Source organism: Electrophorus electricus, chromosome 23, assembly GCF_041902795.1.
Source record: "Electrophorus electricus isolate QZ-2024a chromosome 23, ASM4190279v1, whole genome shotgun sequence".
Classification (NCBI taxonomy): Eukaryota; Metazoa; Chordata; class Actinopteri; order Gymnotiformes; family Gymnotidae; genus Electrophorus; species Electrophorus electricus.
This window is the reverse complement of record NC_137519.1, coordinates 2,110,107-2,133,837: the sequence shown is the minus strand read 5'-3', so window position 1 is coordinate 2,133,837 and position 23,731 is coordinate 2,110,107. Positions and strand designations below refer to the sequence as shown.

General features: G+C 36.8%; 1 protein-coding gene across 4 annotated transcripts in view; it reads right to left on the bottom strand.

The window, feature by feature from the left end:
* Positions 1-23,461, bottom strand: part of lcor (ligand dependent nuclear receptor corepressor) — a 59,875-nt gene extending 36,414 nt beyond the window's left edge. Inside the window, exons 1-2 of one of the 4 annotated variants that reach the window (XM_081706167.1) lie at positions 23,363-23,461; positions 1,193-1,258 (exon numbers count right to left, since the gene is read on the bottom strand). Coding sequence is in view for 1 of the 4 variants with exons in the window: in XM_027010487.2 (XP_026866288.1) it covers positions 1,193-1,258; positions 23,359-23,455 (163 nt within the window). In the remaining 3 variants the exon portion in view is untranslated. Of the gene's footprint in view, positions 1-1,192; positions 1,259-23,358 lie in introns of all 4 variants that reach the window. The other 3 variants (XM_027010487.2, XM_081706168.1, XM_027010488.2) reach the window with 3 other exon arrangements.
* Between the last annotated feature and the right edge of the window lie 270 nt (positions 23,462-23,731).

Sequence of the window (23,731 nt, the reverse complement as noted above, 5' to 3'; positions counted from 1 at the left end):
CTCACCTCTCAGTGACTAAAAACAATACTAACCACCTTAAAAAAATAAGGTGTTGAAATGACTTCCATTACATTTTGTAGGAGGATTTTGTGAGACAATTAGTGTGACAAATATGTAAACACTAAGGACATGAGATGACAGACAGCATTGTACAGCTTGGATACATAGTCATGATTTGGATTGGTGTAGAATAGAAAACCAAATAATATCTTGTCAAGTGCCTTCTCTCACACCTCTAAGTACATTTCAAATTGTATTATCCGCCCTTTCATCACTGGTGACTCTCTGCCCGTGTGACCAAAATATTACTTGTTGGAAGATTATTCTCCACATGACAAACCCAGACATGATAGTGACATGGTGCTGTATGTTAAGCTGGCACAAGTTTATCTTCAGGCACAGCACTGTTCCTTTTTTTTTAACATGTCAGTGTCACTGCTGGATTGAAAGTGATCTGCTATAGAAAGGAACCTAGGTCACAAAGTACCTGTTATTCACACACCAAACAATGAGAAGCTGGAGCATGGCTTTATACAATTTCTGTATGTCAGCTGAAGGGTCTGTGACTATACAACTAACATGGTACTTCCAATAAAGTTCCTGGTTTGTAATAGTATAAATCAAAGTACGTATGGATTATTTTATGGTATGTTATCATTTGGCTGGAGTGGGGTATGTTGCTGAGGTCTATTGCTGTAACACAGTAAAGCACATATCAAACCCTGTTTAAATTATCTACATATATAATTATACTATTGTCCAAATTTAGTACAACACACCTAGTAATTATCAAGCTCCAGGTATAAAAGGCTTGGATGACTGTTATATCAAACGCAAGCTCATGGAAAACAAGGAAACAAATCAGGCTTCTGTCTGATAGATGATAAATGAAAGAACATTCTGATACTGATTGAAAGAAACATTTTTCTTACAAAGAAGCAGCAATAAATCTATTTTTACTGCTACCATTTCCCATTCCATAGCTAAATTAATTTCATAGCAACCATGCAAATAATGTGAGAAAAGGTTAAAAAAAAAAAAAGCCAACTTCTGTTGCTATTTTCTGTAGGTCTGTTGCCATGACACTGAATATTCATAAAGCTTTTTTATTTATTTTAGTCCTGATTCCTAACTGACTGTTCATCCATCAATTTCAAATTAATTGCCCCTTGAATAATTACATTATCCTTACCTTGAAAAAGTGTAAGATCTTTTACTAGCCCTGGCCCAAACAGCCCTTCCAAAATGCTCTCAAAACCTGCAAAGGACACAAATAGAAAATTAGCACTTTGGGGCTGTGATGGATGGTGGCAGGAGATGCACGTTACTGTATACTTACACCTACTGTCTCTTTCACTCATGCACCTACTCACACACATATACCCTCCCCCATCCTTATCATTAGAATTTAATAATAACTAACATTTAATAATAACATTTTATTAATATAACAGTGTTAATGTCACTTATTTTTACTAAGTCTAAATAAAATGAGCTCTATTGCTAGGCAACAGCATAGTGTAGTACATCATTCTGCCATGGAAAGGGAAAAAGATTTTTTAAATAAATAAATAAATAAATAAAACAGTAAGGGGGAAGGCAAAGGAAAAGCCTCTGGAAAAGCTTTAATATGTTGCACTTAGTTGTATTCCTATACATCACAATCAACCACACTACACAGTAAAGCAGTGTTCAACTGTTAAGCATCTAATGCAATGAGTGCACTGGCCAATCACAGACTTACTTTAAAGCATTGTGAGTGCTCTAGGTAATCACAAAACTTTAGATTTTCTGTAAAAAAAAAAAAAAAAAAAAAAAAAAAAAAAAAAAATCATAAATGCACTCTAAGTGCAGAATCATGTACAAGCTCTGCTATTTTGCTGGACAGTATTTTACCAGGATTGCCAGACTAAATATACTTTCAGTTAATATGGTTGAGATAATTATTAGTCAACATCTACAATTTCCATATTTTACTATTTCCAGTTAAAATAATTTGCAACAAAATCTTCACAATGGGGGGCAAAAAATGCTGTCTTGCAATGTAGCCTCAGTTGTTGACACAGATCCATAGTCATAAAAACCTGCATAGAGTTAAACTGAGAAATAAATTCCCTAACAGCATAACAAAGAGGAAAAAGATTGCAACAGAAACTATATAGAGTCAATTGAAACACTAGCTTACATTTTAATTATATCAAGGGCTTGGCAAAATTAAGATAAAATTCATAGCAATATATTTCCCACTAATAAAAAACAACAACAACATTGGCTTTAACATTAGCAGGCTACCCACATTCTACATGTAGTAGATTTTACCTAAAGCTACCAGAAACATCAATCCTCTGAGAAGACCTTTGTCAAGTAAACGCTAAATTATTTAAATTTAGCATTTAAATGTTTCCTTGAGCACTTCCAAGTTTGAGAAACAGCACAAATACTCATCTTCCACAAGATGAGATTGTTTAATGAGGCAATCTGCAATGATTAAAATAACCTGGGGTTCTTTACCAGGCATATTATAGTAGGTAGAAGGAACTGGAATCATTACTGACATGAGAGCATGCAAAAAACAGGGAGACGGGTATTATGTTACCCGACCTCCCCATGTAAAATTACTTCACCGCAGTGAAAAACGTTTTCAGTTGAACACTGCGGCCACATTAGCTAATAATCATGCATTTATCACTTCCAGACTGGACTACTGTGATGACTTAATATCTGTTTGTACTACTAAGAGCATGAACAAGATCCAATTAGGTCAAAATGCAACAGCCAGAGTTCTTACTAGACTAGAAAGTTTGATTATATTACTTCTGACTACACCGCATTATCTCCCAGTAAAATTTTGTATTGATTATAAAATACCTCAAATGACCTACAAATAACTGAATGCTCTTGCCCACATCACACCTGCTTAAATCAGAAATGCACAGGCTCTTTATTATTACCTCAAATATGGAAATCTACTGCAGAGCCTATAAAGCTCCCACACTATAGAATAATCTTCCTGCCAATTTTTGAGACTCAAACACAGTCTCAATATTTAAAGTTAGGCTGAAAACCTATTTGTATTTTCAAGTTTTTTATCACATACCTCTCCTCTTAGGTAAAGGTGTAGACCTAGGAGTTCATGGGCATTGAGAGTTATGGTAATCTGGGATGTTATGATGCGGTCACTTATGTTTATTGACTGAGAGCAGTGGAGTGCTGATGTTCCAGGGAGCACTCATACTTGTGTTTCCTTCTGGCTCTATCCTTTCAGCTGGGCTGCCATAGCTAGATCTGCTAGAGACCATCCTTGCACACTATAAATGGCTAATTTAGACACTTTAGTATTTGAACATGCCTAATCATGTACCATCTCTTTCTGCTTGGGTATACGTTCTCCTGGCATCATGCTGTTACTGAGCTTCAACCCTTCTCACCCACTATGGCTCCTCCCACCAACCCTTGATGCCCCCTGCTGTTCCCTTTCCCCCTCAACCTCAGTCACCCTTTTCTCCATCACCCTATGCAGATGTTCTTGTGCCAGATGGAGATGATGCCAACTTTGGACAAGACCTGCTCAATGACAACAAAGTATCTAAGAGAATGTCCCAGTCCCATCAGTACATGAAGTAATGCTACCAGTAGACGAATCTAAGCCACTATCCCAGGTATAGCCCGCCCTGCCTAGACCCACTGTAGTGTCTGAGGTTCCTCATCTACAATGAAGTGGCTAATTGTACAAAATGCAATATAAAGCATGGACTGGTTGCTAACTGGGTCACCCAGTGGAGGATGGGTTCCTTCTTAAATCTTGGTCCTCAATTGACGGTGAGCAATTGAGGTTTAAGGGCCTTGCTCAGGGACACTACAGTGGCAACTTGCCAGTGGTGGGACTTGGACTGGCAATCTTAACCACTGAGCTACCACTGTCCCCATATACTTAAAAGAGTTGGCTATCTGATAAGGAGCTCAATCCTGCAGTTGCTGAAACCCACAATTGAACCAGGGACCTTTAGAACTTCAGTCTAACACTCTCACAGCTGATCAATTTCAGATATTAATTAATTGACACATCCAACACAACTTACAATTCTGAACAAACACAACTTGAGCAAGTGAGGGTTAAGGGCCTTGCTCAGGGGCCCAACAGTAGCAACCTGGCAAGGGTGGGGCTTGTACCTTAACCTCTGCGCTATTGCCTCTCCAAATGCACACAAATTCATCAGTCACTATACATTGAATGATTTTTTTTTTGCTGAAATACCACAACAATATTCAACAACTTACTAAAAGACAATATTGGCTTCATTATGGCTTCATTGTTAAAGGCTATTAGCTAAATTGATATTAACTTTATTGCTATTAGGCTAAAAGGGGAAAAAAAAGCTCTAAAAATACTCTAAATGCTGTAATACTGTAAAGGAATATTATGCTTTCTCATTTATACTTACAATTTGTAGCAGGATTACTAATTTTTCCAGCAGTGAATGGAAACATCCAGTGATTTGCAATGCAAACTTTATAGCTAGACCATTATAGAAGCCATTGAACCATCTCTCAGATTCCAGCTCATAACTGCACCAAAACAACTCCACATAAACCTCTTCCTTTCCATGATGTCCAAAAGTACTGCCAATCAAATTATTCGCTAAAAACAATAGAACGCTCAAGCAATGTTTTGCCACCTCACACAATGGCTGCCCAAATATGGCAAGTAAGGTGTCTACGCTTTTGTCAAAGCATCCTCTATTTGTGGAAACAGCTGTCAATCACGCCAATTGTGCATGGAAAACACTTGTGAAGTAATTTGAAAACCTCCCTACCTCCCCTCCCCCCTAACAGTTTTAGTAAATGAAAAATCCAAACTTTTAGTATTTGAGTTCTAAATGCATTCAGATACACATCTGGTTGTGTATTCTAGTAACACGTCATTTGTCCAACCAAAAAATGTGCCATTTCAATAAATTAATTCTTACTGGTCAAGCTCACCTGTGCTTCCATGGTGCTTCCATGGTGCACCAAGCATAATCAGTCAGTTATTTTATCATAACACCCTTTTTAAATATGACCAAATTATGTATATGAAAGCATGTATCAAAGAAAACTCCTTAACAGTTTAGTTTTTCTAGACACTTGCAGGTAGTTCTTGGTCTGCTCACATCAAAATTCAAAGAAACTGGGAAAAACACAGTTCCCCAAACTATATCCCCAGCCCCACCCCCAAACTTCCTCAAATCACAACCCTAGCCCCACCTCCACACTTCCCCAAAGGAATCAAAAGAATCCCAGGGCAGTATCCTCCTCCTGGGTTAGCTAACCCAAACACAGCCCATTGCTGTGCAATGGTGCTTAAGAATATACCAAACAGCATCACCATGAATATAACATATAGGTACAACAAAGTTTTTATAACTCACATTTATTAAACAAAGTAGGTAAGCTGGATTGTGTTTGACAAAAAGTGAAGCTGATATGCAAATTATAGGTTCCATCAGTGAGGGAAAAGCACTTGTAACAGACCAGACTGGTAGCACCATGTAAAGTTGCAATGGTAGCACCAACTACTGGTTAACACCAAAAACCTATTTAAAGTCAAAATGGACATTCAGTCTTGTTTGTGTGCCATGAATGTAAAGAGCTATGTAAATGTGAGGTTAACAATATACAACACACACAGTATTACTATTCAATTAGCAGCTAGATCTGCTGCAATTTTAAAAGTCAAAGTTGACAGGTCTTAAGTAGCCCAAGGCCTTCTAAATTAGCGAATTACATAGATTTATCAAACTACCTTAATGTAATCACAGAGATGGCTGAATGTGCTACTGCACCAGAGACTTCTCAGGATCATCAAAAGAACTGTCTTTTCCTTTAAATGTAAATTGTAGTCGTGCTGGGAAGCGGAGACCGGATGTGATGCCTGGAATATCTCTAAGCAGCTGCTTCATGCATAACATTTCTTTACAACAATAGGTGTGAAATATGGGAAGATGTGTACTTGTGTTCCTTTGAAGGAGAGCTGCTCCTTCCAATGAGCTAAATCTTTGATATCCCCTTGACTTGCACATATTATAAATGGTCTGGGTCTCTGTTCTTCAAGGGGGTGTGGTCCTATATACTCAGTAAAGATTTGGGGGTTCATCAAGATCCAGTATTTCTTTCAAGGCAGCTCAGAAAGCTTGTGATGATATGGAAGAGGTAGCCAGGGGCATAAGTGTACTCAAAGACACAGAAATGAACACTATATTGGTGGCAATTAACACCAAGTAGTCAGAGTTGTTTTCTAAAATGAATGGCAACTATAGAAGAGACGAGGAGACGAAGGACTGCACAAACTTATCTGAAGAGGGACTGAAGAGGGATAGTCAGAGAACGCTAATCATTTCTATCAACTGAGATTTTATTCACATCTGGCTGTGGGAATTCACAGAGATGACAGTTCACTAGCTGCTGCAAACCTCCTTAAATGCAAAGAGATTATGCTAGAAGGGAATCCAGCATATTTTATTAGCTACATCTCAAAGAGTAAAACTTAATTTTAATTCTTGGAACTGCAGAGGTTTGCACAAACTTCAAAAAATTAATCAGTTTATCAACCAGATTAAGGATATGCATTCTAAAATTGTATTCTTACAAGAAACACATTTTTGGGAGAAAATAACTAGGATTTTCTTGGAGGTGGCAGGGTAAGGTATTCACCTTGTTTTAATATTTTTGTCACAGCTCAGAGGAGTTATGATACCTATTCATAACTCAGCCCAATTTCAAGCAACAAATGTAATAAAGGATGAGTTGAGTATTTATTTAACACATTTTCTTACTTTACACTTTCAGGACAATATGTAATAGCAGGGGATTTTAATTGCACATTAGATCCAATTATGGGCAGACCTACAGGTTCCATCAGTCTCATAACAGATGCAGAAGAATTATTTTGTTAAATAATTAGCCTGCTAAACATATAGAGGGAACTGAAATTAAAAAAAGCATGTTATTCTAGTATATACAATCCATATTGTCACATTGATTACGTTTTGGTATCTACGGAACTACACTTTTGCTTTTATGATATTGTAATCTCAGATCATGCACCATAGTGTTTACAGTATGAGGATGTTAAGTTGGTAAAAGACCCATCTAGATGCCAGCTTCAGTATAAATGGTTTGAAATTAATTCAACACAAACATCAGACCTCACTAAATGAAGCACTTCAAGCATTTTTAAGGGACTTATAATAGGTTATACTAGCTCTTAATCCCAAAAACCACAACTAAAGAGAATGTACCTTGAAAATAAAATTAAAACTCTCCAAGTGAAAGCCTTTCAAAAACTAATCTGCAAATAGAAAAATAATTATTGATTTTGAGACTATTGATTTTGCATCTCTAGATGAGATGCAAGACAAACAGATATTCTATGATCATGGTAATAAACCAGGCAAACTCTTGGAATTGCTAATTAAACAGTTAGAAACATGAAAATCACATCAATTATAATTAATTATGTTACTATTACAGGACCTGCTGAGATAAAAGATGACTTTAAAGCATATTATGAAAAATTATATAATACAGAGACTAAAAGACCTATAAAATCTATGGAAGGGTTAATTATGCCATCCATCTTGGATTAATTTAGGGGGCATTTGGAGTTAAAAAATATTAAATTAGAAATGTAATTGATATGAAATCTGACCAGATGGCTTTCCAGTTGATTTGTATAAAACATCTAAGAGAAAATTATTAATGCCAATGTTGGAAATATTTCCAGGGGAATTTCAGAATGAAAACCTTTCACCTTCTATGAATGGTGCACTATTTATAATGCTCACAAAATAAGGGAATGCCTCTAACAAATGTGACAATATAAGGTCAAAATGTTTGTTGAATTCCAATCTTTATTATGTAAAAATATTATGTAAACATCTTAGCAAAATGAATAGAAAATGTAATGTCTGACTAAAAAAACTAAAGAAAGAACAAAAAAAATCACAAACCATTGACTTGTCATTAGAAGGCAGGGTTTTGATAATGACAGAAGAGTGCTAAATAATGGTAAAGAAACACATTCAGCCCTCCTATCACTGGATGCAGAGACGGCCTTCAACATGGTTGAATGGCCCTGTCTAATGTTTTGGAAAGAACTTCTAAAAGTGTATTCATCTAATATATACAAAGCAGAACAGTAGAGACTTCAGGTAGGGGCAGCGGTAGCTCAGTTATTAATTTGACTAGTAATCAGAAGGTTACCAGTTCAAGCCCCACCACTGCCAAATTGTCACTGCTGGGCTCCTGATTATGGTCCTTAATCCTCAATTGCACAAATTTACTCATAAATAGTCATAATTGTAAGATGCTTTGGATAAACGTGTCAGCTAAATGTAGACATACTGCACTGTTCTCATAGCCAAGCATCAATACATTTTTTGCGACTGGAAAAAAAATAAATAAAAATTATTCAGGATGCTGCCCACTTCAGAGTACAGTGATAGGATTGTCCAGTGGGGGGGAAAAGAATTATCTCTACACTGGTGAACAAACTAGATGGCCTAAAAAAAAAAATGCTCCCAACACTCCAACCTAAGAATAATAGTTCCAAAGGACATGGAAGGCAAAAACCTGTTACATGAAAGTGCCGATACAGGAGGTATTTTGTCTGGATCATTTCCAGCATCATTCCACCATTCTGGAAAGAGCGCAAGAGCTCAGTCAGTCAGTGGCAGCTGGTGATTCAAGGTTGAGGCCTCTGATCTTGCTATTTCACTCATTCCAGGATCAGGAATAGGTCCTTAGGACAAGTAGGGATGATATGAATTTCCAAGCTCATAACATCAGATCTTTCCCTGATTAACGCATGGATGTAATATCTCACGACAATGGGCTGCTTTTCAATTAGTAAAGGATGTGCTATATATGAGACTACCTATGGATAGCTTAAATGGAAGGATATAAATTATTTGAAACTCCAGAGGCAGCCAACGTAGTTTTACTTCAAGAAATACATCTACCCAAACTTGGACATACCAAACTTCTAGGTTAACCAAGTGTTTCATTCAAATTATAGTATTAGGGCCAGGGGATAGTGATATTGATCAATAAAAGGTAAGAGTTTATTCCTTCTCACTTTATATATGTTACTAGTGTGGTTAATACTTTATAGTAGTACATTTGCTTTTTCAAATTCAGGTGGTATTCATTTAGGTTTCCGTAAACTAATACACCCGGTTATTAATGCTTCTGGAACTTGCTGACTGATCCCAAAAATGATGCAGGGTGCCTACTAGATTCCACCATGTTATCTTAGCCAAACAGACGGAGATGGGGGAAAAGTAATGGGGCATTGGGGAGTGTCTCAAAGTGACTGACAGGAGTGTAAACAAAACAGGATTCTGACCCAGAATGCAGTTTTTCAAACAAGTTTATTCAGTCACCTAATATACATTTGCTGATGACCTTGATGTAATAATTTTTTATTAAACTACATATATTCACAGCTTATTTGAATTAGTAAGAAAAGGGAGAATGTTGATTAATGCACCTTTTAAACATAATGATCAACAACATTACTGTCAAGTAAACGCCACAACTCCGCACATAGAGCCACAACTTTTGAGTGAGTCACTACATTTTGTCCTCGCATTACCCACAACTAAAGCTTTTTCCAATCTAATAAAAGAACCACTTGGTTCAATCACCCATGGTTCAATATCACAGACATTTACCTGTAATGTCATTTAAGTAGCATTGACCTCAGTGATCTGATTGAGAAGTTTGCCTTCAAGACATCGACTAGCAATTTTTTTATTCTTCGACAGCCCCATTTTCTTGTCTGTGTTGTATTAAGCACCCAATTTTTTGTTTGCCAGTATAAATGCTACTGTGTTGTCTGTGAAAACTTTATGTTGATAAGTTCAAGGCTTTCTGTACTTTTTTTATCACTACTTCTGTATCTTGTCCCATGCTAAACTTGAACATTTGGTCTGAGGAAGAGAAGGATTAAGCAAGTCAAATTTTCATAAGATAATGTAATTTCATATTCAAACAAGAACTACCTAGAACTACTGTTAGAACATAGTGAAAAAAACTATTTAGCTAGCATCATACCTGAAGTGGGACACATTTCTGTTACTGAATTTAATAGGATAACAGATCTCTGTACAAATGACAGACATAAGTCTACTCAGTTTAGCTAGGTATTGTTGTCACAGAAAAAGAGAACATTTTTTAAAAAATACATATTTCAATCATGAGAACTTTTTAACTGTTATAACTGCTTATAATGGGGCAAGTGTAAATATAGGTTTCAAGGCTTCCAACAAAAATAAATAAATAAATAAAATAAAGTTCATTCACACAGGAAAGCCATTAGCTTTTTCTCCACAGTGTGCTTCCTTGCTTATTATTTTTCTTCAATTTAGAGTTGGTAAAGCATTCCATAATCTTTACATGGATGGAAACACACAGTCCCTAAAAAGAGTTATTGACGCCTGATTTAGATGACTAAAATCTAAGATCCTAGATATAGCATTCTAGTTCTTATGAGCCCATCTCCCCATAAAATACTAATCCAGTTCAAATAGTGCTTTAGCCTGCTGATGATGTTTCCACATGGGAGCCATAAAGATGTAACTTTATTATAGATCGGAGGAGCCTTCCAGTTCACTTCTTCAGCTGAATAAAGTTAGGAACAACCATAAAAAGAGCTCCAAATGACATCTAGGGCACCAGCACGAGTCCTCAACTACTCTCATTCTGCTCCCAGCCCTGAGAATTCACCCACACAAACTCATCTACACAATAACAATGGTGCAGCACTCCTGGGTTCTAAGCAACAAGAGCTGTTTTCAGTGCTGAAAGGACACAGTGGTTATGGCTGAGGATGTTTTCAGTAATGACAGGACACAGTAGTCATTGCTGAAGAGGTTATCCTAAAAACATAGCAGTGGATGGATAATATGCAATGGTCAACATGTAATATTTGACTTGTTTTCATGAAGTACACTGTTTTCTTTTAATGACCACAACCATGCACACACAGCACACACACCTACCTCTGCCAAACTTGCTGCAGCCAGCCCTACTTTGACAACTAGGGCACCAGCACGAGTCCTCAACTACTCCCATTCTGCTCCCAGCCCTCCTGAAGGTGCAGCTGAGATTTCACCCACAGGAACTCATCTACACAATAACAGTGGTGCAGCACTACAGGGCTCTAAACAACAAGACTTGTTTTCAATGTGGACAGGACACAGTGGTCTTCAGAGGACACATAAAGGAGGACAAACATCAGACACATTTACATTTACATATCATTCAGAGGTCACATCAACATTTCTAGTGCTCATCCCTTTAGTGCAACTGTTAAGGCTGTTTCATGTCCTCGTCTGAGCAGACTTCAAAAGCTCTCGAGATGTCAAAAAAGTATTTTGGAAGGGGTGAGAGAAACAGGCAGTTCAGGAAAGTTGTTCTCCAAACAGAAATGTTTGGATGTTCCACACACGTTTGCAGCAACTGACCAGTGGAGAGGTATATGAAGGAGGCTGGGAAATGACAAAACCCTTGACTGTTGCTGTGACGAGATGATATTTAAGAAATGATATGTCAGAGAACTAGGACTCCCATCTATATGACTGCTCTCACCATGACTACAAAGATGCCAAGAAAACATCTGTGTGGAATGCATGCCAACATTTTATTTTTAACACACAACAAAACAAACCATTTCACCTATTACTACTTCTTGTTTACAAGATAACCCCCCTTTTGCTGTCTAGCCAGGAACCTCCCTTACTGTTCTGAAAACTCCACCATTTTGATTTCATTTCAGGCAATTCTCAGATGTCTCTGGTGTGCATAACTAGTGGTTTGTTTGACCTACACAAAACAGTTAAAGTCCAACACATGCTGTACCTTAGCGTAACCCAGTTTCCACATGCTCTTTACATTGTATCTCATGACACTGCACTGCTGCACTGCAGTGTTTTCTCCACCATACTGGCCCCACTCCTGCTGGTTACATCTCCTCCACCAGTTCTCTTTGCTGCTTTTCCGCTATTGAATTGCAGCCAAACTACTCTTACTGGCACTCTCAGCTGCTGTCAGGTTTCCCTCCACTGCTTAGCTTTTCTGCTGGCCACCAGCAGTCTTTATTGCATCCAGACCGCATGCAACCCCCTGCAGCAGCTTTTTGCTGGCCGTCTTTTGCCTTCCATCTAGCTTATTTCCTTACTGAACACACACACACGCACACACACACACACACAAGTGCAGCCAGCACTACTCTGACAACCAGGATGTGGGTGCTATCCTCCTCTTACTCCCATACTGTGCCCTACTTCCTGAAGTTCCCACATTTTCCCATAAGAGTTCATTGACACAACAGTGTTTCTCTCACACTATATTACCCCATTAATAAGTAGGGATGCACCTATGTAGAGTTTCTGGACCAATATCGATAACCAATAATTCACACCTTGTTGTGGCAGAGATTTACTGCAATCAAGCAAGAAAGACTGGCCAGGTTATCAGTTTTAAATCCATTAAAATTCCAATATAATACAAATAATATTATATTCAATAATGAATCAATCATTCGCTAATTGTTTGGATAATTTCACCTGCAGATGTGTTTTTTTCATTCAGACTAGCAACTCACATAACCACTGTCATCATGTTGCAACATATCATAAATGTTATCATATCAAAGTTTCCTTAAATGCAATACAAATCACTCATTCACTTCATGAACAAAGGCCTATGTACATACCTCAAAATCAGGAATACAGAAATGCATCATATTTCTTTGAATATCACCAAGCCATTTAAATAAAAATCATTCAAGTATGACTGTGAATGTTGAAACAAGCCAGCTTCCATACACTTTGTTACCAGAATCAGAATTTATATGTAACATTCCAAACAGATTAATGAATTGTAAACAAACCGAAACAAAGAAATATACAAAAAAGGGGAAGGGAAGAGAACACTTAAAAATATAGAAGCCTTATGAATATTTCTGGTGTGGTGTAAATAGCAAGTAATTAATATACCTGATTACATGTACAATTTATAAACAGATCTGTAATGGAAAAGTTGTCAGTCTTTAAGAGTTTTGCATGGCGACAATTCTATTTTAAACAAAATGAAGTTTTGCCGTGTTTTCACCTAAATGACTACTGTAGTGACCCAGAATAATTTGGACCAAACTTTGTATCACTTTATGTCATTTTGTGTCATTTGTGTCAACTTTGTGTCATTTCATAACTATATACCAAATCTGATCAAAATCTGATAATCCCAAGTACAGATTTTTGCAATTCAGTGTGGAACTGCACCACCACCAATGATTGACCTGTAGCATCCACATTGCATTAAAGTTGCATTACAGACCAATTTTGAGTCAACTGTGTGAAAGGAAGAGGGCTAATTTGGAAAATGCTATTTTAAAATAATGGTTAAACATAACAGTGCAGAAGCTGTGAGGCTTAGAAAATCACTTCAAGAGAAAGTAGTCCAACTCATAGAGCCGCATTATTTGATGCCAGTTATGTGGTTATGGTTGAAAATGAATGACACACAAGTTTAAATGTTTGAAAATATGAGTAACATCCCCAGTCTTACCATGAATTTTTGGTAATTATTACAGTTTACGCAATTATTATATGAGAAATAACTGGTCCATATGGACATCTCACAATTGCAGCAGATTTGTTGGCAGCGCATCCAAGATATGAATCTCCAGTTCTACCAGTTCCCAAAGATGGACTGAGATCTGGTGACTGCCACTTGAGAACAGTGAACTCATTATCATATTCAAGAAAACAGTATCATGGCATATTATTCTCCTGGAAGTAGCCATCAGAAGATCTGTACACTGGTCACAAAGAAAAGGACATGCTCACCATCAACACCGAGTTAGGCTCTGGCATTTAAACGATGCTTAATTGGTATTAAGGGGCACAAAGTGTGCCAAGAAAATATACTCCACACCATTAAACCATCACCAGCCTGAACTGTTGATCCAAGGCAGGATGAATGCATGCATGTTGTTTGCACCAAGTTCTGACCCTATCATTTGAAACTGAGACTCATCATACCAGGCAACATTTTTCCAATATTCTATTGCCCAATTTTGGTGAGCCTGTGAGAATTATAGCCTCAATTGCCTGTTCTTAGCTGACAGGAATGGCACACCATCTGTTTTTCTGCTGCTGTAGTCCATCTACTTCAAGGCTCAACATGCTGTACGTTCAGAGATGCTCTTCTGCATACCTTGTTGTAACGAGAGGTCCTGTGAATTTCTATCAGTTCAAACAAGCCTGGTAATTCTCCTCTGAATTCTGGAATAAACAAGGCATTTTCACCCAAAAGACTGCCACTCACTGGATATTTTCTCTTTTTCAGACAATTCTCTGTAAACACTAGAGATGGTTGTGCATGAAAAATCCCAGTAGATCAACAGTTTTTGAAATACTCAAATCAGCCAATCTAGCACGAACAACCTTGACACTTTCAAAATCTGCTTAATCACCCCATTCTGATTCTCAGTATGAACTTCAGCAGGTGATCTTGACAATGTATATATGCCTAAATGCATTGAGTTGCTGCCATTTGTTTTTTTGAAAAGACATTTTTGTTAACAAGCAGTTGAACAGGTGTACCTAATATATTGGCTGATAAGTGTGTTACTCACTCTGAAATGTTACCTGAATTGTTAAATTGTACAAACTCTGATCGGAACCCAACAGGTAAATGGTGCAAGAAAAGGATTCTGGGAAGTTGAATCCTTCAGCTCATAACATGCAAAACTAATTATATATATATATATATATATTATATAAATAAATGTAGGTATTTTTAGGGGTTCCTACAACATTAAAAGCACCTGGCAAACATTATGTAGGTCCCCCTTGTGCCACTAAAACACCTCTGACCCATGGAGGCATGGAGGTCACAAGACCTCTTAAGGTGACCTGTGGTATCTGGCACCAAGACATTAGAAGCAGTTCATATAAGTCCTATAAATTGTGAGTCGGTGCATCCATGGATCGCACTTGTTTTCCATTACATCCCACAGATGCTTGATCAGATTTAGATCTGGGGAATTTGCAAGGCCAATGCCATTAGGCCATGTACTATGACTAAAGTGCAGTTACACAGCCCCATATGCAGCAAGCTGCGATGTACTATGTGGTCTGACACCTTTCTACCATAGACGACATTGAAGAAGCTCTTCTGTCAGATTGGAGCCTTTGCACCCCATCTGTGAGCCTTGAGCATCCATGACCCTGTTACCAGTTCACAAGTTGTCCATGCTCAGATCATTTTTATTAGATACTTAGCATTACATGCTGGGAATTAGGAATTAAATGGCTATTGGTTTCATGGTTTACATCCCAATGGTTAATATTAGTTTCAAATTTTTATTATAATTAAGACTGTGGTCAATTACCATGCTTTGAAAAACTTGTTAAATACGGTCCCATATCAATCAAAGTTAGCAACAGCCTCCCAGTCGCAGTGACACAGATGCGGATGCAACATGGCAGAAAGCAGTGACAGCATTCAAGAGATATTTCAGTCTTCTAAAGGGACAAAGTCTGAAAGTGTGGTCATGAGACTTCGATATGGGGAAAATGTTACGGTTTGTCTAACTTGATAATAGCAATAAAAACATTACGCATGTCTGGTGTAGTGGAGTTTGCACTTTTTTGCCTCAGAGCTAGTTGAATGCTCATTAAGAAAGAATTCAATGTACATTTGTATTTGTATATTCTTGATGCACATTGTTTAGACCAATTTATTTCCTTTTCTGTATGGATTTTATCATAGCGCACCATAACTATGATTTGACAGCATTATTTCTATTTGTTTAGAGTTCAGTAAATATCTGAACTCATACAAAAGTCTTTTCTGTCAGGGAACTCAACATTGGAAAACCCTGTTATTTATTTGCTCTCATCAGCACTGCATTTATATTCTGAAATGACCTAGAAATTGTACAAAAGGGGTTATTGAGTTAAGAGACATTGAAAGGGGAACAAGCTGATAATAAATGGGTTCATGACCAGGCCATAGAGGCAGAAAGAAGGAACTTAACATGTAAAAAAGCTCCACACAAACAGGAAGTCAGTAAGAGGACTGATTGTAAAACAGCAGATTGGGATAAGCATGAACAAATGACAAAGCATTTTTGTAAGTCACTCTAGATAAGACCTTCTGCTAAATGCCATAAATATAAACATAGGAAAGTCCTAATGCATGTTCAATTAAGAATTGGCCCTTACTGCATTTACTTGTATTCTCAATATCCACATCTAGAGGACATGTAAATGCCGAAACTGAAGCGTGAAGGTGTGAATCCACTTGCTAACAAACTAATCATACACAACACTGTTACCAAAACACTACAGAAGTTGTTGAAGTACTCAGGTACTGAGTATTCTCCCTGACGATTTTTATATATTAACACTTTGTAAACTCATTTGCCTTGATTTACTTGTTTATTTTATTTACAGAAAAAAACAAAAACAGTCCTGAACATTGTTTTTCCACCACACTGGCAAGAAAACTTTGAGGATTTAAGAATGTTCAGAAAGCATGATTTGTTGTAGGTGAGTCCAAAGGCATCTTATAGTCAAAGTTTCAGTGATTTTAACATGGAAATTAATATATTTTGCTGCACATAAGATTAAACTATAGGGAATAAAAAGAATGCAGATCTTTTTCAGGGTAAATGAAGAAAAAATTAACATTAACTAGACATAAGGCATGAACATGGGGAGTTTTATGAGCACTATCCAATGAGTCATATATCACGGACCGAAGAGCTTGCCATTACATACAAAAATGAATAAAATGAAGTAATTTAGTTAATTAGGTATTTATGTATATTAGGAATATATAAATTATTAATATTTTCCAACATCAGACTGCTCTTTAGCTACTCATTCTGAACAATGGATGAAGCTGTAGCTGGCTTTTTGCCTGGAATGTTCTTCTACCTTAGACAGTGCATCAATTGTCTTATTTAAATTCTCTGTTGCACATGCTAAAATGTTTTTTGCCCATTAAGCTGGGAGAAAATTAAATTAAAAATGTCAGACTTCAAGTTTTATGAATCTGGTCCAAAAAGTTTATTTTAAATTGTCCGAGGTTTGGCTAAATTATATTGCTTTAGTCATGTACAACTTTACTGGTCTGGAGGAGTTTTTGAAAAGTAAAAATAAGCCTACTCTGTTATTGCAATTGTATCAATTAATTCAAGGAATGAAATGAAAATGAACAAATGAAAAATAAACTTAGTTTCAAATCTGTAAACTGCTGTAGCTGATCAACACAGAGCCAGCCAAATGACAAACAGCTTCAAATATTTTCTAAAAGTCGATCAGCCAATAAAGTTTAAAGGATCACTACAGATTGCCTGTAGTTAAAAACAATTTTAAGCAAGTTTTCAAACATAATAGCTACTTTAGGCTTGCTGTTGTAAAGACTGAGCAATTGGGGTCAAGATTAGTGAGGATATTCAATTCTACTGGATATAAAAAAAAGAGAGAGAGAGAGAGACAGAGAGACAGACGTTTGTCAGAACAAAAATGCAGAAGTTTCTTCTTCTAAATACCAGATGCACATGCATTCCTTTTCGAAGGGACATGCATTTTGTTACTTTAGCTTAGTTTTTTTGGAGGAGGGCATCAAGTTGCTGGGGCATATAATATGTTTTATTAGCAGTATTATCTACATTTCAATTACTGAAATTGAGGCTGCTGCAAGGAAGTAAACAGTGTTCTTTTCAAACTATGTAGTCACTGACAAGTGACAGACAATAGGGAACACCTTAAACATCTTTTGATTTTTTCCAAATAATGTTTTAAGTATTTGAGCAAGATTCATAATTTTTGTATTCCTGCATATCTTTTCTACACAGGAACATGTAAACTTCATTTCCAGTATCAACACAGTATCAGTATCAAGGCTTGAGGACTTGATTTCTTAAGGGGAACACAAATTTGAAGGGCAGCTAAATGGAATGCAACACCTCCTGTCTGCATTCTTATCCCCAGCATTTTTCAAAATAAAGTTATGCCAATCAAAAGTAATAATTCATGTTACTGACAAGATACATATATACATATATATATATATATATATATATATATATATATATATATATATATATATATATATATATATATATATAAATAAGCATGCTACACACTGCACATGGGCCCCTGTGGACTTTAAACGATGACAACAGCTTATATTTGATTTTAAACAACTGTGCCTTTAACTGTGTAAATTAAATTAACACTTTTATGCGAAAAGTGAAATTAACAATGAATTGCTTTTGTTGTATTTAATTTAATGCTGAACAAGGTACTTAATTTCTTTTTTTATGCATTAAATACATGCTTTTGTAATGGCCCAACACTCCCCCAGTCAAGTGATCCCTCTATTTTTCTTCCTGTCTTTCCTTCCATGTGCTCTTTGTTTTCATCTCTCTAGCTCTTAACATTATTTAAATAATTATTTAACAATTTTCTTCAATTATGTAATTATTAGAATTGCTAAAATATGTTGCCTGAGTGTAAAATTTGTGTAGAAATATGCTGCTTTCGATTAGGTTGATAGTTGTTGAACCAGATCCTGTGTGATGATGCCCCTTGCAGCTGAAGAAGCAGAATTGTATTACTCCTTATTAGCTAGGTTCTTATTACAGACTAGTACAATATTATCTATTTTCACAATAAAATTCAGCATCACCCATAAGATAATGGATTCCTCATTGTGAGACTGGGTTCTCTGAATTTTAAGTCCTCAGACATTTTTCTCCTTGGCACCATCATCTTTGGACTGCACTTTAAGGGTCTAAACCTGCATTAAAGATGCTTTGTGAAAGATCTAAACAAAGAAAATGTGACTAAAGGAGGCCTGGAGCAAGGAAAATGGAGCAGAATTTGTGCTGTTGTCAACATATAAAAACAGGCGTTGGTTAAAAAAGGTTATAAAGAGGAAATGTACTAAAAAAATTAAAATAGTTTATTTATAAAAAATTGTGCAGCCTCACAACCAAAATATCAAATAATCTGTGAGTGTCCGTCATTCTAGAGCTGCCTTTCTAGCAGCCTGTTAATTTGGGGGTGGATGTATGACAGAAGCTAGAAATATTGTGTATTTAGATTCAGGCCAGACAAAATGCATCTGATCTTCATTATTTACCTGGCAATGAACAGTGATAGCAGGACCAGTACATAAATATATGAAATCATAACAAAAATCACAAAATATTCAAAATCAACAAAATATACAATGGATGCCTTGGACACAGACATGGATCACATTAACAAAATGTTAAAATGGAATTAAAGGTCATTAAATGAAAAGGAAAAAAACTGCCCACAGATTGCCACTGTAATCTGTTGTGGCAATAGAAAAATAAATGTGCCTAATTTCCATCATACATCTTAAAACCACTTTCATTTTTAACTCACTTATCATTTATTTATTCATTCATCTTCTGAACCTCTTAATCCAATTAAGGTCACAGGGGGCTGGAGCTTAACCAGGCAGCGCAGAGTGCAAGGTGGGAGCCAAATCTGAACAGGGGGCCAGTCCATCACAAAGCACTCAATGAATGATTGAAAGGGCAAATAAGCAATAATCACTATGTACTATACATCTACATAAAAGCTGGCCTGTGTTCCATTTTACACGTTTTGACAGCTTCTTAGTATTTGCAAACAAATATCTAAATAGTCCTTCTTAAAAACATTAGTTAAAGCAATACAATTTCAGAAGTGACCATAATAATATAAGCATGTTCATTAATCTAGTTCAAAGCATACACAACAATTGGCACCTTTTTAAAATGTATGCAACAGTGCAAATTCACTGAAATGTTTTGGGTTTTTTTAAAGAAAAAGTGTATAGATCAGTGACAATAAACAGCATGTGACAAACTGAATTACCATGAAAACACAACACCTCTGTTGTAAACACACTGACAATTCATAAAATACATTACCCCAGAAAAAAAATATCTACAATTTTTGATCCGAATAAGGCCAGCAACCTTTAAATTTACAAATTGCCATTGCAATCTCAGTAACATTGCACTGATGGAAAATGTGAAGAAAAAATCCTGGAAAGTGTGCCAGTAGTGGAAATTAAGCAAAGAAAATGTACATAATTCAAGAAACAAATGGTTACAGAAACCAGTTATGAGCATCTGGTCACAGTACACAAAAATCTTTCGCAGTTTGTTATGCAACTTTGGTTTTCAACAGCTGTGCTAAGATTAATACATCAACACTACAACAAATCAGGGCCAAGACAATTTCACTAAAGCCATGTTTGTGTATGAGTTGCAAGCACAAATTATGTTACATTACTCCATTAAAACACAATGTATTAGGTGGTGAAGACAGTGTTCAAAGTGTTGAAAGCTTGGGCAAATAATGGAAACAGCATATCTTGTGTTATTTCACACAGCTCTGAAAAAAAGTATGAATAAACAGGTTAGTGAGTACTTTGAGGTATTCACCTATTTTATCCCACCTTTATGTACATTAAGGATGGATCTATTCAAGAGTAATTACACATAAACCTTCAATGATTTAAGCTGCTGACCTCTAAGACAAAGGATGCCCATTTTAGAGCTTTTAGCAATCACATTCATCTTCTGCCATACATTGTAATTGCTATACATTTCCAGCAAGCACTTTGCTTGTGTTTAATGTCTAAATCAAAATAGCAGTTTGCACCAGGTTTTAGACATTGTACTGAGAATATATGTGGCCAACAAAGTGTTAATATGAAACCTTAAATCTATATTCCAAGCACAACAGGGAGTTTCTGAGGAACCTGAAGTCTGTAATGAAAATCGAATGATAAGCCTTGTGAGTAAGCTGCATCACTTAGGTGTACCCATATGTGATGCACATTTCATCAGCATGAACAGACATCAGCATTTTTCCCTACAGGAAAGTAGAGGTGGATGAAAAACTGAAAATTATGGAAATGTCTGTCTTTCTTAATTTTGATCAGATGGAGCAGACACAATGAAACAGGAAAACAGCAGAGGCACATTTAAATGGGTTAAGATAAAATATCAGTGATTTTTTTAAATTCCATGTTTACAACAATAAAATGTGCGATGGAACAGTCAAAAAAAAGACAATGGCATAATGAGCTAGTCAGTTACTTATGAGTTTTTACCATTCTTTTCACAGAGTAAACTATAGACCATACAACAGTGTAAAGCAGGTATGTACCATGTACTGGGTAAAACAGGAAAGTACAGCAGTACATGGGCTGGGCATTCCGTAGGTAGTTGTTCCTTTGTATGTTTGATGCTAAAACTTTAGGCATCCTTGACATGAAGGATACAAAAATAAACAAATAACATCATTTAAATATGCATATGGACTTAATCTTCTTTAGCAATTAAGAAGAATAATCACGCATCAAATCTACAGATTCAAAAAAACCCTTTGAATAGAGAATTTTTTCATACCTAAAATTAAAACAAACTACATTAGCCATAACCAGATCTGTATCATTACCCTAAAAATCAGCCATCACCTTAGACAAAGGGAACCACTCTTATGAGCATCACATCTTTAAAAAAAAAAAGACACAAACTCATGTTGCTCTCAAAACACCTGCACAGTTACAAGAGACTGTTGCTGCAGAGACGGAGATGGCGGTGTTTCCACAGTGCTAAATTCAAAGGCAAACAAGTGGACAGTACAAGAGTGAAAAGGCAGATCCAAAAATACCAACAAAAAACAAAAAAAAACAAAACAAGTGGCACTGCTAACACAAAGAAACCTCAATATAGCAAAATATATTAATTAAAAGCTGATTACGCAAAAATGAGCTTTAATGGTTGGGTTTGGCTGAGCAGTGGCTGTTCCCGAGTAACATAGCCATTCTTAGGCCGTTGTGTAAAGACATGAAGCATTTGAGGAATACATTAGAAATTAGCAAATCCCCGTTATTTCAAACCAGAAGCCGTTTATGCGCAGTCGTATTTGACAAAAGAATAGAACGGAATCCATTCGGGTACCAAGGTTTGGAGAACGTGGGGATTATTTAATAACTACCTGACTAATTTGATTTAAAATATGGGTATATTATGGTTTGAAGACAACACTAAGGGGGATTAATATATAGCAGAAGCGGTAGATAAGATAAAATCTCTCCCGCCGCCAGTAAACAACAGATCAACAATCGCACAGTGGAAATGGACCTGATATCTGAAGTTAAAAGCGACACGAAGATTAAAACTGTATTTTTTGAAAATCGGGAAAACCCTAGCTACTGGAGAAATAACAATCTTTCGTATGCAGGGAAATAAACTGATTACCCAATGCCAGTAGCAAGGGGGATGGGCAGAGCGTTTAAACATACCCCCAATGTCTTCTTAGCATCATTTAAACTAACGCTATTGCTGGAATATTTAGGCCCTTAATCAACTATTATTAGTTTAAACACACTGGTCAAGCAAGGGAGGCAATCATGTATTCATTTATTGCTCTTATTATGATCTAGGATATTTAGTATGATTTTATATGAATGGGCATCGCATGCTTGTAGAACTATTCGTCCTACTGGACTAAAGAAATCATAAAGATCTAATATTGTCAAACGCAAATGACTGCATGATAAATGACAATGGGCCTATTTCATAAAATAAAATCATTCTGCTAGAAAATGCCTTCGATGAAGACTGAGGCGTTCAAGCTCATGGTTGCTTAGCAATTGAGCGCAATGTCATTTCCTTTGTCATCCCCCACCCTAAAATACAAAACTGTTTTCTGTGACATTTCCCCAGTGCAGCAATGCGCGTCCCCTTTTACCGATTTGAGGACAAGAAGGTAACGCGCACCACCTTACCAGCTAGGCTATGAAAGGGGGCGCGCTCAGCCCTCCCCAGCGAGAAGATCAGAGCAGGGAGCGCGCACCACAGCAAGAAGAGCGCAGTTTCATTGGCTCATGCGCAATTCCCTCCTTACACGTGACACGCCCGCTTGCAATAAACAAATTCTAATTATTATATTTCAGGTCTTTAACCTTACACCAAAAATAAGTGACAAATAAAGAATAAAAACAAAAACACAGATGAATCGAGTCACAATGAGCGAAACAACCATTAGTCGCATTAATAAATTCTAATCAGTGCAATTTTGGATAAGGTCCAGAGGGAGGCAACCGGCTTAAAAGACAGCCTCGCGAAACAAAAAGCCGCTTCTCCTTCCACGAATGGCAACAGATTTTACTTAGCCATGCCAGGCACTGAATTACACAAACATAGCCCACAGAGAATGCCTTAAGGTTTCTGCATGCAATGTTAAATGAGCTTACCTACACAGTGAATGAGTTTATGCCGCCACGAGTCAAGTTCCTGCCGAAAGCCGCGCCTCTCGATCGTACATTGCTGCCGCTTGCACAGACTCGCCATTTTCTATCGGCCCCTCCCGCGGGCGCGCGCCTACTGCTGGGTCCTTCCCCGCGCATACGTAATCACTACTCCTGTGATCAGGCATGACTTGTGGTAGCACTGCAATATCTTCTAAATTGTCCTATCGTTGTCAAAGTATGACTCCAAATGTATCGCATTGCTGAAACTACTGTTTAGAATGCAAAAAAAGCTATATACTATTTTTCTAAAATTTGTAATTGATCAGTCTAATTTTGGTGACGAGTTCGTCGTGCCCTGTTAAGATTTTGGATAAAG